Source organism: Hyperolius riggenbachi, unplaced genomic scaffold, assembly GCF_040937935.1.
Source record: "Hyperolius riggenbachi isolate aHypRig1 unplaced genomic scaffold, aHypRig1.pri scaffold_181, whole genome shotgun sequence".
Lineage (NCBI taxonomy): Eukaryota > Metazoa > Chordata > Amphibia > Anura > Hyperoliidae > Hyperolius > Hyperolius riggenbachi.
The window spans coordinates 3,589-21,689 of NW_027152392.1; the positions used below are offsets into that span (position 1 = coordinate 3,589).

The window sequence follows — 18,101 nt, forward strand, 5'->3', positions numbered from 1 at the left end:
TGCTTGGTCCAGCATTTCACAAAATAGTAAATTGCTCTCTGCAAGCAGGGAGGTTTCCTACCTCTCTAAAAGAAGGAATCATCAAGCCCCTTCTCAAAAAACCTTCCATGGATCCAGATGCTATGAGCAGCTACAGACCTGTCTCCAACCTCCCCTTCTTAGGTAAAGTTATTGAAAAGGCTGTCTATCTGCAACTTGAAACCAGGCTGTCAGTAAACAACATCCTGGACCCTCTACAATCTGGCTTTAAGAAACACCACAGCTGTGAAACAGCCCTCATCCAAGTCTGCAACGATCTGCTCATGGCAAGGGACAGAGGGGAATGCTCCATCCTAATCCTGTTGGATCTCTCAGCTGCTTTTGATACAGTTGACCATGAAATCCTGCTTAACAGACTGCAGGAGTACTGTGGCATCAGTGGATCAGTCCTTCAGTGGTTCAGATCATTCCTGACTGACAGAACACAGAGAGTATCCCTAGGACCTATAATGTCCAAACCTGCACCTCTACAATTCGGAGTGCCACAAGGATCAATCCTATCCCCTCTGCTGTTTGCAATCTACATGTTGCCACTCGGTACACTTATCCAACGACATGGCCTGACGTACCACTGCTACGCCGATGACACACAGCTATACCTGTCCTTCAAACCTGGTGGAACAGACCCTACCCCAAAAATAAACTCTTGCTTAGCTGAGCTTCAGGCATGGATGAATGATAACTGGTTAAAACTGAATGCTGACAAAACTGAGGTCCTGTTTGTCCAAAGCCAGTGCTCGCCATCAAAACAGCTCTATCCTAAAGCAACACCAATCAGGATTGGGAATTCAGACATAAACAGCTCCAACCTTGTGCGCAGCCTTGGCGTACTAATCGATGGGGAATTGAGTTTCAGAAACCAAATTTCATCTGTAGTTAAATCTTCCTTCTTTCATCTGAAGAACATTGCAAAGATTAAACATCTGATTCCCCCAGAGGATCTTCAAACCCTAGTCCACGCCTTCATCACATCACGGCTGGACTACTGCAATGCCCTTTATGCTGGCCTCCCCCAAAAAGACCTGCGTCGCCTGCAATTAGTGCAGAATGCTGCTGCCAGATTGCTAACAAACCAGCCTCGCCACTGTCACATTACACCGATCCTTCGCTCACTGCACTGGCTACCAGTAGAATGGAGAATACTCTTCAAGATTGGACTGCTGACATTCAAATCCCTGCACAATCTGGGCCCTGGATACATGAAGGACTTGCTGAAGCTGCACCACACCTCTCACAACCTCAGATCAGCAAGTTCTATAAACTTGGTCACTCCCAGAGTGCACCTCAAAAAATCTGGAGACAGAGCCTTCTGTCATGCTGCCCCTACTCTTTGGAACTCCCTACCACACCCAGTAAAGACAGCACCATCCCTGGAGCTATTCAAATCCAGACTGAAAAGCCACCTGTTTAGCCTGGCATTTCCAGATTTATAAAATTCTTCCCCTGTACCATGATGGTCGGAGCCATGCTTATGCGCTTTGAGTCCCACGGGAGAAAAGCGCTTTACAAATGTTATTTGTTGTTGTTGTTGTTGTTGGACAGATTGGTCCAGGATGAAAACACTTACAAAAAATTACCTAATGATCCAACAAATAAATACAAAAATGAACTGATACAAATTCTCAGACGAGGACTAAATGAGGGAATTTTGACAGATAATGAATTTAGCCACCTGGTGCCCACCGCCCCCAGAATCCCAGTGATTTATCAGACCCCCAAGATCCATAAGAGCTTGGTGGACCCTCCTGGCCGTCCTATCATAAGTGGGATTGGATCAATCAACCATCGGGTAGGACAATACCTCGATTTCTTCCTACAACCAATAGTCAACAAACTCCCGAGAATACTGCGAGACACAAAACATGCCATCCAAATTTTAGAAAATATGGAGGTTGACGATGACACTATGCTGGCAACGGCCGACGTGTCGTCCCTCTATACCAACATACCGCACGAAGAGGGCATAGTGGCGGTTATAGAAACCTTAACTAATGATGGCAACTTACCAGAGAAACAGATATTTTTGGCGGAGATTTTGCGGTTTACATTGACGCACAATTATTTCTGGTATAGGGGAGAGTTCTATAACCAGAGGTATGGATGCGCGATGGGGGCTTCATATGCACCCTCCCTGGCAAATATCTATATGGCATTATGGGAGGAGAAGGCCATTGAAAAAGGAGGTGGGAACATTACCCTTTGGAGGCGATATATAGATGACCTGGTGTTCCTATGGCGGGGGGATGCCGGGTCACTTGAGAGCTTTATGCAAGAAATTGATCAGATAGCCCCCAACATCAAACTCACGCTAGAGGCAGACCCCTGTAACATACACTTCTTGGATCTAGATATTATGAAGGTTAATAATAAATTAGCGATGAAATGTTTTTTTAAAAAAAACCTGACAGAAATGGCTTTATACCCACTTCCAGTTGCCACCATCCAAACTGGATTAAAGGGGTGCCAAAAGGACAATTTACCAGGGTAAGACGGAACTGCACGTCAGTGGCTGATTATCAACAACAGGCCTCTATCCTGGGCAAGAAATTTATTGAGAAAGGATACAGGGAAGAAACTATACATGACATGGCAAAAATGATAGGAGAGATGGATAGACAACCTATCCTGGAAAACAAAATCTCAGGAGAAATGTAAGGAAGCTTCCAGCTGGCTTTTATTAGTGACTTTTCAAAGCAGCATAGGGCTGTGGAAAAAAATATTAAGAAAAACTGGTCACTATTGCTGAGTGACACACAGCTAAAACGAGTATTACCCGAGCGCCCAAAATTCATATATCGGAGGGCACCGAACTTAAGGGACAGGTTGGTCCCGAGCTGTGTGGACCCCCCAAATGGTAAAGGAAACCTAAGTAGGGGGATGAAAGGTTTCTTCCCTTGTAGGGATTGTAAAGCTTGTAAAATGGGAATCATGATTAAAACAAATACATTTACGGCAGAGGATAACGTAAAAGAATACAAGATTGAACAATTGATTACATGTAGGAGCAATCATGTGGTATATCTACTGTGGTGTAGTTGTGGATACAGATACGTGGGAAGAACTACCCGAACCCTACAGGAAAGGGTAGGGGAACACATTTATAAAATCTCAAAAGGATACGAAAACCAAAGTGTGCCCAAACACTTTAGAACTGCGCACGGCTGCAACCCGAGGCAACTGAAGGCGTGTGCAATCGAGAAAATACAACCAGGGTGGAGAGGATGCCACAAATTGCGTAAACTTTGTCAAACTGAAACTAAATGGATCTATACATTAAAAATAATGCACCCGGAGGGATTAAACATTGAGTTGGACATAAACTGTTTCCTTACGAACGATTAAAAACCTTTGCATATGTCAGGGAGTGAATATACCTGACTATTGATTGAGCAACGACTATAGGTCTAAGCCTATGGAAGGAATGTCTAATGACAGACAGACTAGATTATGTGAGGGATAAGATCTGATACCTCTGTACAAAACTAAGTAACCTGATAACCTACCCTGATGGGAAGAAACTCTTGGGGAAAGATGGAGATTGATTGTGGTTTGGGGGAGTTGTGATAGTGCAGACTAGATGGTCCCATGAATTGTAAGAGACTATAGCACTAAACGCACAGCGGGAATGCTGAATAATATGTGAAACAATATGGCATTGGGAAAGGAGAAGTAAGGAACACACAAGGTACTTATAGAAGATTGATCAACATATATGAGGAATGTGCAATTAGCTATACTCATATAGACACCTTTATGCATATATGTACATTTGGCAGACATTTGTGTAAAGGTTACGTGTAGCAGAAGTCTTTTTAAGCAGATGCAATTAAGCAGATTATTAATGGTGTGGGAATGTGTATCACTAAACGTTATGCTGTAGGAGAAAACCTATTATAAGTAGTACAATTATGTTAGGGTTAGGTCAGCTTATGTGTAATAGAGTGGCAATGGACCCTAGGTCAGGTATTGATGTAAACCGATCGCCCACCCAGATATAGGATGCGGCTGGAACGGTTAATGGTAGGTAGCTGCGCTGCGGATCCGCTTTGGGGAGGCGGTTTTGTAGCGTTGCTATGGGAAATAGGGGCGGCATAGTGGAGGACAATTAGGGGGGAGGCGGATCTGGTGATAAAGTACGTGTACTGGCGTGCGCTATGACGCGGCATCGGTTAGCAGCAAGCCAGCGGGTCCAATGTGAGGGCGGAAGTGCATGTGGGCTGTGGTCCGGATGCGCACTTCCGCCCTTAGGAAGGTGCGGGTACATAATGGTTCCTCTTACGCATGCTCAATCAGCCCCTGATGAGTCACACTAGTGACGAAACCGGTAGGGCGTGGCTTTGAGCAGCGAGGAGGACAAAGAGCGTGGGAGACGCTAGACGCGCTGGGAGATACTTTGGACGAGCTGAGCCGTGGCCCTGGAGGGGAGATCGGTAGTATGCTTGTGACATGCTTTTAAACAAGATTGTTTGATGTACGCATAATACTTTTAGTCTTTATATTAAATTGTTAAGATTTTACACATGGGCAATATTTGTGTTTACTCTGAGGCTGCATAAAGGAGATGGATAGCGAGGGGGCACGTGTTTTGTGAATAAGAAGATCTAACTATCTGGCTGAGTACTCCAACCCGACACCCATACAATAGCTTGACGGTGAGCGGGGTGGATAGTGGAACGGAGGGGAGAGCCTGTGTTAGGTGGTTGGTGGTGGTCCCCGCCCCCTTACCCTCACATATAGCGTGTACTTGCAGTATATCCACACCAGAAAGGGTGTTTGCCTTTTTTCAGCAGTCTGCACTATTATTTGTTTCTATGTTTCTTTTTATTGTTGGACGTGTACCCGTGTCAAGGAAAGATACTTTAGGAGCAAGTTGACCCCTGGCTATACGGAATGAGCGCAAGCTACAGTTGGAAATATATCTTGTACTGGACTGGTAACTGTATGTAGCGCGCCCCACTTCATATTCTAATATTGATCCCTAGCGCTGTACTACTGTGTGCAAATAGTATACTACACAAAAAAAAACACTTTGATTTAAATAAATACATTTTAACACTTTTAAAATCCCCTGTTTACCTCCCACAACAAAAAACACCCAAACAAAAGTTTGAATTAAAAAAAAAAAAATTTTTTACAAAAAAAAAAAAAAAAGTTACCTAAGGGTCTGAACTTTTTAAATATACATGTCAAAGGAGTATATCTATATAATTTATTAAATTATGGGCGTGTAAATAGTGATGGACGCAAATTAAAAAAATGCACCTTTATTTCCAAATAAAATATCGGCGCCATACATTGTGATAGGGACATAATTTAAATGGTGTAATAAGCGGAACAAATTGGCAAATAAAGTACATGGGTTTTAATTATGGTAGCATGTATTAATTTCAAACTATAATGGCCAAAACCTGAGAAATAATGATTTTTTTCCATTTCTTTCTTAATATTTCTGTTAAAATGGATTTAGAATAAATTAATTCTCAGAAAAATGTATCACCCACAGAAAGCCTAATTGGTGGTGGAAAAAACAAGATATAGATCAATTCATTGTGATGAGTAGTGATAAAGTTATTGGCAAACAAATGGGAGGTGAAAGTTGCTCAGATGCAAAAAAAATTCAACCCTGTGGGCTTAAGTGGTTAAATACTATGAACAAACTGTAGGCTAACGCTCATGGAGGTGGTAAAATTGGTCAGTGATTGGCCATTCAAAATTGAAGGTGTATACCAGGCTGTGATTCCAATGTTTGGATTGATTCAGGAGCTAAATTCAAATTCTAATAAAGAGCTGGGTTTCTCATGGTGTCCATTTTTATAAATCTTCCATATGTTTCTGTGCTTTAGTCAAAAAGGATCCAAAACACCTCTAAATGCAGATACTAACTGAGGAAAACAGACTCCAGAATGCACAAATCTGAATGTCAGCAATAGTTAGGTTTCCTCAGTTCAGCTCATTACTGCACAGGTCCTGATGGTTATTCAGACTGTCTGCACCCACCACATATTCTCCCACCCAAAAGCTGTACTTGAGCATAACTTTACACACCACTTATGTACTAGGGAATCAGATAGGCAGGCCCTTTGGAGTTTCCCTTTGCCTCCCCTTTCCTCTCTGGGATACTGTATTACTGGTAAAGTTGTTTCTGATTTTTGTATATGCTAATGCTATAACTTTATACTTTTTAGCATGTTGATAAAAAATGCACTTATAATCTTTTGTTGAAACTTTAGCAGTTAATGAGTTTATCTTAAAATTGTATGTGTTAAACTACACAGTGTCATAGGCTTAGCTACAGATTTCAGACCCATCCTAACAGTATCCTATTGGCAGTGACAGGCTTGAGTGGCCAATAGGCTCCCTAGCCAGTAGCTTTTTAATTTGTTTCCAAAACCATGCGCTATCTTCATAAAGCTTTAAAACTGCTGAGCTTTGGCACTGATGGAATGCTTTGTGTATTGTGTTTTTTTTAATCAATACAGAAATTATTATATTAAAACTAGGGGAGTCAGAGTTGGATTTGAAGGTATCACAAACTGATGAATTGGAGTATTTATATACTGACTTCACAGCCCTGCTTGTTGGAGTCCAAATTCCCTGGAGATATTTATGACCATGCTGGATACCTTTTCCATGAAAGCAGAAATAACTGCCAATGACACAGAAAGAATGGAAAATTTATACTTTATTTCAAAGGTTAATGCGCATTTAAAATTATTTACAATCATTGCAATGTGTAAATATTGTCATAAAATTCCAATCTGAATACAACTATTAAAATCTAAATTTATTTTGGAATAAGAAATGTTAAAAACATCAGTCAAGGACATTAACAGACCATATGCAATGTATGCAGCTGGAAAGGCAGAGTCTATCTTTGATGCAGTTAGTAACTGACAACAAATGCACCCGATTTGGTTTGCCTTTGTTGTGTTCAGACAAACAAGTCCACCAGTCCAGTATGAGCAGCAGCTCTGAATAATGATCTGGGCATACATAGTATTACAGCCATAACATCAATATTTCTAGGGAATTCATAGTAGCTGGCTGCTGTTTAAAGGACGACCAGAGACAACAGCTCCTTTTTTCCAATTTCTAGCTTTGAAACGAATCAAGAATTTCAACCCAATGCACCAGCTTATCCTGCCACCGGAACCGTGAACTACAGATTCCCCACATGCACCTCCGGCTTCCGATGCTCATACAATACAACAGCTTCATACCACACAGTCATTTCACCAGTCCCACATCACTCTGTATATACTCTATGAACTGTACCCAAGACAAATTACCAAAGTCTATGGTTGCTGTATGGGAAAAAAATCTCATTAATCACAAGCTTAATGCTGGGACTATACAATGAGATTTTTCAGCAGATTTACTATCCGATCGATTTTCTTACCAATTTCCATTCACTTCTACGAGAAATCAATCAGAAAAACGATCGAAAGTCAGATCGGACCTGTTGGAAATTATCTATTGAACCATCATCTGCCAAAATATCTCATGGTGTATTCCCAGCATTACAGTAAGGTCGCTGAAATGTTTCTGGTGAAGCAGTCCCATTAATCCATCTCCTAAAGAAACCAATATACATGAGATGGTGCTTAATCTTTTGCTGGTAACAGGACTACGGTATTATGGACAATAGCTGTAGCATAAAAGCAAACGGTCATGCTGGTCAAATGTGTCAGCAGACTCCCCTGCTGCTGGCCTTATCTGTGGGAAAAAGCAGCAATCTGTCTGTCTATTGAGCAGGTCTTGTACAATTATGGTTCCCGCAGGGATATGGACTTGATCCCTTTGGGCGACAGTTCGGGGGCGCATTCTGTTATGGAAGTGGGAGGGATGCGTAGAGGGAAATGGGCTCGGCCTGGGCGCAGCCAAGACACTCGGGTATTCCGGATCGCTCATGATGCTTTAGGGCTGCCATACACACGCCAGATTCTAGGCAGCGACGGCCCCAACTGAACCCTTTAATGTGTCGACAAGACTAAGACGTAGACTACAGACAGGACTGTTTCCCCAATCTGACCATTCTCAGAAAAATCAGCTGATTATCCTTTTCAGTTTCCGAGTGTATTAGTGCACTGTTAAATAAATAAGGTGCTGGGTCTGTATGTACAAGTCCTACCATTCTGCAACTAAGAACCATTAGTCTCACATAGAACAAACAGCCAATGTGTATTGCTGTCATTGTGGATGAGACACTGAGTATTAAAGTGACCCTGTGTGAAAACATGCCTAGCAAGGGAAAAAAACATGTACATACATGATGTGTCATAAGATTTTTCAGCCGTCTGTTGTCTTTTGTTGTGGTCTGTAAGTTATTAAATTCACATGTGAAGTATCTGACGTTTGAATCTGCTCCTAGAAAGTGAAGGTGTATGTGGTCTATGCATTAGCCTTCTTCAGTCTATATATAAATAACTAGTTCTGCTGAAATGTTTCTTCCAATTCAAACAGTGATTTTAGATATTTTAAGTGGTCGCTAGGGGCAAGGAGCACAAATACTTTCCATACATCAGGCTCTTAACTGGTGGCAACAAATTGTCTATGCAATGTATTCAGTATGCAAGCTGTGAAATTACAGCTCTTTGCCTTGGCTGAGGTTTTCTGTTACTACCGAATAAAGAGTACACGAGAAAAACTATAACCAAAACGTTGAGAAGTCAATACACTTTGAGGAAGGCAAATGCGGAGGCAACATCCGCCTCACTTATGGTGATCAAACTGAGAAGTCAGAGAGTTCAGACAAAACAACCCTAGAAACAGTTATTACTCATTAAAACTGCACATTTTCATCTTACCACTTTTCTTTGTCACTTTAGCAGCCATAGTCTATTGAAACGTAATTTTTCTTATGCAAGTACTAAAGCACCATTGACAAAGAGAGCACTTTGCTAGCACACTGCTAGTACACAATATTTAAATAAGTCTCTGTAGCAATACAGAATTCAGGTTATAGTGATGAAGTCTGCACCATGTACTTAAAACAATAGTGAACATCTAGCAGGCTGTGACATTTCTATTTACTGATCCGTATATCATTTCACCTCAGACACTCAGTACTTCCCTTCACCATCAACAAGGTGAGCAGCTGTGAAGTAAATGAACTACAATAGAATCTGCATTAAAAGGGACAATATTTTGCAGGTAAAAAAACGGTAAGACAAAAAGCCAAGTGGTTGGGTGAGAAATTTGTTACACATTAAAAACACACAAAAAACAGGATTTCATAATGATTAAGAGTCAAGCTTACTAGACCTAATCTATGACCCGGCAGCAACCCGTGGCTTCAGTAAACAGACTAGTAGACTGCACTGTACAATATGCCAAGGGAAGCTGCCTCCAACCACCGCAATACTGCAGGGAGATTACTTTCATCAAAGCTCAAAATCTCATCTCTAGACAAAAGTCCAAAACATAACAAAAAGGCAACATGATAGAAATCTGATAATCATTACCGTCATATTCTAGTCCTGAAAAGGCCGATCGTTTTCATGATTCTGGTCCTATACGGAAACTGAGATAGCATTATTCCAGAGGAAAAGATAAAAGAATAATGCTTGATCCTTGAAACAAAATGCTACTATAATAAAAGTCCTTTTTTTATCGCACTGACCATTAAAAGTTTACAGATGAAGAAGCTGCTGTATTGACGGGTACAACTCAAAACATAATGTGAAGGGATTACATTTAGAACAGTACTACAGAAAGGCAGCTGTGGCTCTTCTGAACTCGTGCTAACTGTATTATCTGCGAGACTGTTTGTAAACTGGCTCTTGTAAAATTCCAACAGCAGCTGAAGGCCTCCTCTAAACAGTCCTCTGCTACGGCAAGCTTGGCTTGGATTAACTCCAGACATCTTGAGAATAGCGGCCCTTGGTCATTAGCTTCTTGATGTAATCCACCGCCTGAGCGCGATCCATTTTGCCGTATTCCTCTACGATTTCATAGAAAGCAGTGTGTACATCACGAGCCATATAACGGGCATCACTGTAGGACGACAGCAAATATGTACATTCATTTTATGTTAACAGACTCTTAAAAGTATAACGGAGACACACATATTCAAAAAAAGTCCAAGTCTCTGTTGCCTGGCATTCCCTCACAGCTAGAAAGGTGAAGGAGGAAGAATATGCTGTTTCCAAAATACAGGAGTGGTTTGGGCTGTGATTCACGTAATAATAAATACTAGTGGACCGTTCATTTTAAAATATTCCTGTTGTGTAAAATCACCCTAAAATTATCAGTTTTGGGGTCTAGGGGAATTTTCAACTTGAAAGATTTTCTAATAGATGGTATGTGAGCCACCTGGGATGATTAGTCTATAAAGCATGAGCTTCCCAGATCAGAAACCATTAGGTACCTACACCGCTGAAGGGCTTTGCACAGAGGGCTAGCAGTTGGCGATGCTTGAATCTGAATTTAGAAGCAGTCTAATCTCTATTGTATAAGACAGGGGTCCTCAAACGTTTTAGGTCGAGGGCCAGGTCAACATACTTCAGACTGCCCGGGGGGCCAGAGTATACATAAAATGATGTAGAAGTCTTTGCGGGCCAGACAGTAAAGCATACCCAGGTGACAACCTGCAGTCCAATTGGACAGCAGTGTCACCTGATGTGGAATTTGATTGGAAACCAGCGAATGACTGCTTTCTGGCTTCCATGTGGCTGGGTGGTGCCAGCACTGCTATTCTATATATGTGGACAACCAATATTTAAAGATGTAGCTGACCGCATCTATAATTAATACATTGTGTGTGGGGGGCTGGTAAAAAAGCATCCGGGGGCCACATTCAGCCCACGGGCCTTAGTTTGAGGACCACTGGTATAAGAGATTTCCCCAGAGTATACCCCCTGCGAAAGTGGACGCAGCTGGAAAGTGGTCTCCAGCAAACCTGGGACGACAATTAGCCATCTATGTTCCAAAATACGGCCTGGTCATCCTTAAAATCCATTCCTAAGGAAAGAAGTTATAAGATATGCTTTGGCCAGTATGGAACCCCTATGCAACTTTACAAATGGGGGCTTATTGCCTCAGAATTATGTTTTAGAGGATGTGGTCTCTATCGATTATATACATTGTTGGTGGTTGTGCGCTATTTAGTTCATGAGTTCTGGAAAATTTGCTTTTCACTTGCCCCTGAAGTCTTAGGAATGGCAGTGGACCCAGACCCCTGGGCGGCATTATTTCATAAGTTACATCTCTCACTATGTACCAGAATAAGCTATTGGGCCATATCTGTAAAGCTAGTAAAGCACTTGTAGCTGGTTTGTGGAAATCACTCCACCTAGAAACTCTTCTGGTGAGAATCCTGGAGAAATATTTATCTGAGCAGATTCTCTCTTCCATTATGGAAAAACCAAATAGATTTTCAAAAGCTTGGGGCCCCTAGGTCTTGTGGTCCGCTGCCCATCTCTGATAAACCAGAGCTAGGCTCCTATGGTTGGGAACCGCTGTTTTAGATTATAGCTTTTTAGCATGTTCCCAATGTGGTTGTCCGATACCCTTTTGGGGGAGGGTTTTGGGGAGGAGTGAAAGAGGAGGGTGTCTGGTCAGCAACGATGATTTTTTTTTTCAATTTATATTTCCTGCCTGGTGGTAGGAATCAGATCTACAGTGTGGGTCTTAAGGTAGCCATACACTCGTTAGATTAGCAGCAGATAGATCATCAGATAGATCTCTGATCTATCTGATGTGTTTAGGAACATTTTTTACTAGGAACAGATTTCCAAAAGATTTCAGTATGAAAGCTATTGAAAATCGATCTGACGGCATTTGTTTGCCATCAGATTTCCATTAGGTCCAATGCAAAATGATAAGCAATCTCAACAGATCAACCTAGATTTTCCATCATGTCAGATCGATTGAAATCAGCCGCAAATCGTTCGATCGGGCAATTGATTTGCGATCAATCGATTTGCGATCGGCTGAGTGTGTGGGCCCCTTTACTGGAATTTAATTCAACTGGATTTCATGTGAGCAGATATTTTTAGCTTCCTAGGCTTTTCCTTTATCTTAATTTTAGTATTTACAATTGCTATGTTATGTTTTTCTCAAATGTCTCAGTTTACATTTAGGCTCTGTATACAAGTGCAGTTTGTTGTTCTGTACAATTTGAGACCTCCTCAAAAAAAAAAAAAAAAATTGGTTTTAAATAAGGTTTCTATAAAAGGTGCAATAGACTTTTACAAATGTGGTGTGGCACTTCAAAGAATGTCAGCATTTACAAACGTAAGTATCAGTACATAGCAAAGGCACCTTGTTTCCATACCTGAAGTGAGCAGTTTCAGCACAGTGCCCTACCCAATCTTTGTGCCATATCAGTTGTGTGAGGGCAGTCCCGGTGATCTTTCTGGTTAGTAGTGTTACTAATCGCACACCTGAAGCAAACATGCAGCTAATCGGCAGATTTTTGTCTGAATGCTTGTTTGAGGTCTATGGTTAAAAGTATTAGAGGCAGATGATCAGCAGGACAGCCAGGCAACTGGTATTGCTATTAAATAACTATGTTCTGGTACTGGTATTAAATAACTATGTCAGCCTCCATATTATTTTCACATCAGATTCCCATTAAGTTTTACTTTGTAGTTTTATACATTCAATAGTTTTCCTCCTCAAAGTAGCTCCCGGCTGTGTAATCTCATTTGCTTATTCACATTGGTTATAAATGCATTGCTATTAAGCATTCTTTATATAGTAGAAGCAACTGATGTTCATGTGAAATTTCCTGCAGATTCTTTGCAGAGTGGTGTCAATATAAACCCCCTTCTGCATGTTTTACAGTGAACATGAAGCTCACTGTACAATTCTCAAAATGGATGTAGAATTACATGTTCAAGATCTGTTGACATATTTGAATAATCTTGGGAAGCTTGGTCCAATTGAATTTACTCACCCGCATACATAGATGTGAGCATTTTCCTCATGTACCAGCTTCCAGACGTGTTCCTTGTTTTTCTTCAGAAGATGCTGGACATAGACCTGTATGAAGCCACACAGAGAATATCTTAATGCCTGTGAGCGACATGGTAAATGCACACAGAAAACTATGGGAAAACTACTGGAGCACAGCGCAGGGACACAGACTTCTAGGGGTTGGAAAAAGCCCCAGGTAAGTAAAGCTGTGTATACCATCTTCACCTCGGATGTCCTTTAATATAGCGGTTTATAAAATACCTAGTTATAGCATAAACCCTTACATTATTTGGTCTAACTCACATTTCTTCTCAAGTCCCCTCCTCCCCAGTCATACCTTTTCTTTCTGATCTCGGGAGAATGCAACATTCAACTGAGTAAGAACACCATCTTTGAAAAACTTGTTAAGCTCCTCTTTGTACAGATAATCTTCATGTTCATGTCGACAACCATAGTAAAGAACTGTCTCTCCAACTTCCTTTCCTGCGAAGGAACATTATAGGTCAGGTAAACTAGTAAGTAAGTAATGCTCTAGAGGGTGACGGATTACTAGTCTTTAGTAGTGCTTTAATCCAAGTTTACTACAAGCAGATGTCAAATTCAGCATGATAGCATAGTTTCATTAATACTGTACAGCAAGTAATAACAAAATAGTTACAGAACTAAAAAATAAATACAAGCTTTATAAGAGAACTGAAAAAATAAATACAAGCTTTATAAGTGACAACAGACTATTAGCCTTGTTAAAAGACAGTTGCATTTTAATACTAAACTCAAAGGCCTAGTTTTCGACATCCCATCTTTTTGATGTTAATATAGACTAATAAGGTACTACAGCATTGTCCACACGGTCTTCATAGTTGATGCAGCCATTCCAAAAGAAAAAAAATTTCCAATACAAAATGTCACTCACATGATCCAAGGATCCATTTATAAAACTGGCTGCTGACAAGTGCATAAGCATTTCTTTTACCCAGCTATTTACACTCCATTGGTAATTGCATCTATTTGCCCACTAGGTGTTGCTGCTAGGCATGCTTTGAGAATTGGAGTTGCACTGATACCAGCATACACAAGGCTGAGCATGTTGCAGCAGTTCTCCATAAACCACGAGTGCAGTGTGACATAACTAGAAATTAATGATCTATCACAAACTTCATGAGACCCGCAGACCTGGGTAAACCTGAGCCATGTTGGGCGGTTATGTTATTTGTGCATTGGCTATTGTCAGTGGACAAATTACCTCGTTTTCTTCTAATTACAGCTCCAGCCCGAATTAGTCACTCAGCGCTGCTATGGCCCTAATTCTCACTACAGCCTACAGTGGTGCCCAAACAAATCGGTGAGCGATGCACCAAAATAAGTAAACAGTGACCAGTACTCACTCCTACCCACAAAGGCAATTACCTGCCATGCTGGTCTCCTTTTACTGCTGAAAGATTAGCTTAAAGAGGAACTCCAGTGAAAATAATGTAATAAAAAAGTGCGTCATTTTTACAATAATTATGTATAAATGATTTGGTGAGTGTTTGCCCATTGTAAAATCTTTTAAATCCCTGATTTACATTCTGACATTTATTACATGGTGACATTTTTATTGTTGGCAGGTGATGTAGCTGCTGCATGCTTTTTTGGCAGTTGGAAACAGCTGTAAACAGCTATTTCCCACAATGCAACAAGGTTCACAGACAAGAAACTGCCAGGAGTACCATGGTCCTCAGAGTTTCTTGTGGGAGGGGTTTCACCACAATATCAGTCATACAGCGCTCCCTGGTGGTCTGTTTGTGAAAAGGAATAGATTTCTCATGTAAAAGGTGGTATCAGCTACTGATTGGGATGAAGTTCTATTCTTGGTCAGAGTTTCTCTTTAAGAGAGTATGATCTTGTCCAGTTCCTACCTGCTCAGTGCGTGATAAAGAAATTACACCCCCCCCCCCCCCAAAAAAAAAATGTTCTTAACCACTTAAGCTCTCAGTCGTTTTCACTTTATGCATCCGAGCAATGTTCACCTCCCATTCATTAGCCTATAACTTTATCACTACTTATCACAATGAACTGATCTATATCTTGTTTTTTCCGCCACCAATTAGGCTTTCTTTGGGGGGTACATTTTGCTAAGAGCTACCTTACTGTAAATGCATTTTAACAGTAAGAATAAGAAAAAAAATAAATAAATAACATGCCTCGATAATTAAAACCCACGTATTGTATTTGCCCATTTGTCACGGTTATTTCACCATTTAAATTATGTCCTTATTACAATGTATCGCGACAATATTTTATTTGGAAATAAAAGAGCATTTTTTCCGTTTTGCATCCATCACTATTTACAAGCTTATAAAAAAAATGAGAAATATTTCACCTTTACATAGATATTTAAAAAGTTTAGACCCTTAGGTAAATATTTGTGTTTTTTTTTTTTTTTATAGTAATGTTTTTGGTTTTTTTTATTAAACATTTTATGTGGGCATTTTTGGGAGGGTGGGATATAAATAGTGTTTTATTTGGGGAAATATTTGTGTATTGTAATGTTTTTTTACTTTTACTTGTAGTTTTACTTTTTGGCCACAAGATGGCAATCTTGAGTTTTACATGTTACGTCACTCTAAGCGTACAATGTACGCTTAGAGGGACGTAGCTTCAGAAAAAGCGTAGCTTCCGAGAGAAGCTGTCGCTTTTTCAGCGGGGGAGAGGAATCAGTGATCGGGCACTATAGCCCGATACATTGATTCCTGGGCTACCAAATCTGCGGCCGGGAATGCGCATGCACGCACGCGATCAGCCGCGGGAGCGCGGATGTCCTCGACGTTTTTATACGTCAAGGAGGACAAAGTGGTTAAAATCCATTTTTTACCTTCCATCACCCTGCCCTGCCATCCATAGGAAACCATTTGTCACCATTCTCTTATACACAGTAACTCCTTTACAGACCTAGTGCGGAGGGTGTGGGACCCTGCTAATTTACAGCAGTGGCCACAGAGAGTTAAATCTATAAGGTGGGTGTGTTTAGGCAATTAGCTCTAAATGCACAGCGAAATAATAGCTGGTGTTGGCTCCCAACCCAAACTACCACACACGGGTGATTGACTGCTATAGGGAGAGGAGTTTGGACAGCTGACACACACTGCTGTTCTGCCAGCCAAGCAGCATTCACCTTTGACACAGGAAGACCATTTTGCCAACCCAGCCAGCCAGATAATAAACTGATTATACTATATATTTTTTTATCTTTTCTCAAATAAACTTACCTTGCTGCTTTAACCACTCTCTTTCTTGGATGAATCCCATGAACGGTGCAATGCCAGTGCCAGGCCCAATCATGATGACAGGCGTGCTGGGTTTGAAAGGCAGTCTGAACTGTGACTTGCGGACATACATAGGCACTGTTGATTTGTGGCCATTATCAGTTGGCTGCTTATTTTTAAGCCAGTTGGTGGCAACTCCTTTATTTATTCGACCAGTCTTGGTCTCGTACTCCACAAGTACTGCACAGATGTGAATGGAATTGCCATGAACCTGTGGCAAAGGACAAAACAAATAAATTATGATATGCTGTACCTACAAGCACAGTGGTCTAGTCTAGTGGACAACACTCTCACTTTCCTGTTTATAACCTAGGCTAGGACACTATCTACATGGAGTTTTCATGTTCTCCCTATGTTTGCGCGGGTTTCCTCCAGGAATTCCAGTTATCTCCCACATCACAGAAAAACAAACAAGTTGATTAGCCTTAGACTATGATGCACATATGACTATTATATGGATAAGATTGTAAACCCCTCTGATAGACAGTTAAAGCCAATGTCAATTGAAAAACAAAGAGATTATTATTATTTAGTATTTATATAGCGCCGACATCTTCCGCAGTGCTGTACAGAGTATATTGTCTTGTCACTTAACTGTCCCTCTGAGGGGCTCACAATCTAATCCCCATCATAGTCCTATGTCTATGTATGTATTGTGTAGTGTATGTATCGTAGTCTAGGGCCAGTTTAGGGGGAAGCCAATTAACTTATCTGTATGTTTTTGGGATGTGGGAGGAAACCGGAATGCCCAGAGGAAACCCACGCAGACACAGGGAGAACATACAAACTCCTTGCAGATGTTGACCTGGCTGGGATTCGAACCAGCGACCCACCGTTGCAAGGCGAGAGCGCTAACCACTACTCCCAAAGACAGACGGGCTCCATACTGTGCATGCGTGAGCGCGCACGCTAGCACAGACGCAGTACGAAGCCGCCCATCTTCGGGAACACTCATGCTCCCAAAGATTCCAAAAGCGGCACAGAGCAGTATTCAACCGATTGGTCGGATACTGCTACCGACGATGAATGCCCTGGAACAACGGGACCTTAAGAAGAACGGTAAGGCTCTAACGCAGGGGTCCCCAAACGTTTTAGGTCGAGGGCCGGGTCAACATACTTCAGACTGCTGGGGAGCCAGAGTATACATAAAATGATGTAGAAGTCTTTGTGGGCCAGACAGTAGAGCATACCCAGGTGACAACCTGCAGTCCAATTGGACAGCAGTGTCACCTGATGTGGAATTTGATTGGAAACCAGCGAATTACTGCTTTCTGGCTTCCATGTGGATGGGTGGAGCCAGCACTGCTATTCTATATGTGGACCACCAATATTTAAAGATGTAGCTGACAGAATCTATAATTAATACATTTTGTGTGTGGGGGGCCGGTAAAAAAGCATCAGGGGGCCACATTCGGCCCGCGGGCCTTAGTTTGAGGACCACTGCTCTAACGCGCCCAAAGCCTTCCCTCTCCATAGGTAAGTATCTTTTTTTTAAATGTTGGTTAACATTCTCTTTAAGTGACGGAACTATCTGTTAAAAGTATAGGGGTCGACTTATACACGAGTCACAGGCAGCACTGAGCACACTAAGTTGTGTGTACCAACAGTGGCATTCCCATTTGCAGCAATTTACCTCGTGGTAAGTGACACTTTGAGGAAAGGCAATGCCAAGAAAACACAGGTCTGAAAAACTTGGCCACAACAATTAAGAAGTAAAGGTGCAGGGGGAAAATACTTGGATGCAGGAAGGGGAGTGAATAATTGCTGCACTTTGGGGTCTGGAGGAGTTATTGGCTGCACTTAAAGGGACTCCGAGCACCTCTCACGGGTATGCCT

The 18,101-nt window shown here is 41.4% G+C and overlaps 1 protein-coding gene across 5 annotated transcripts in view; it reads right to left on the reverse strand.

The window, feature by feature from the left end:
* Window positions 1–6,703: 6,703 nt before the first annotated feature.
* POR (cytochrome p450 oxidoreductase) overlaps window positions 6,704–18,101 on the reverse strand; it is a 158,718-nt gene continuing 147,320 nt past the window's right edge. For all 5 annotated transcript variants that reach the window (XM_068264845.1, XM_068264842.1, XM_068264843.1 and 2 more), the window contains 4 exons: window positions 16,209–16,476; window positions 13,298–13,443; window positions 12,941–13,026; window positions 6,704–10,035 (listed from right to left, as the gene is read on the reverse strand). In XM_068264845.1, coding sequence (XP_068120946.1) covers window positions 9,891–10,035; window positions 12,941–13,026; window positions 13,298–13,443; window positions 16,209–16,476 — 645 coding nt within the window. In that variant the 3' untranslated portion in view covers window positions 6,704–9,890. The remainder of the gene's footprint in view (window positions 10,036–12,940; window positions 13,027–13,297; window positions 13,444–16,208; window positions 16,477–18,101) is intronic.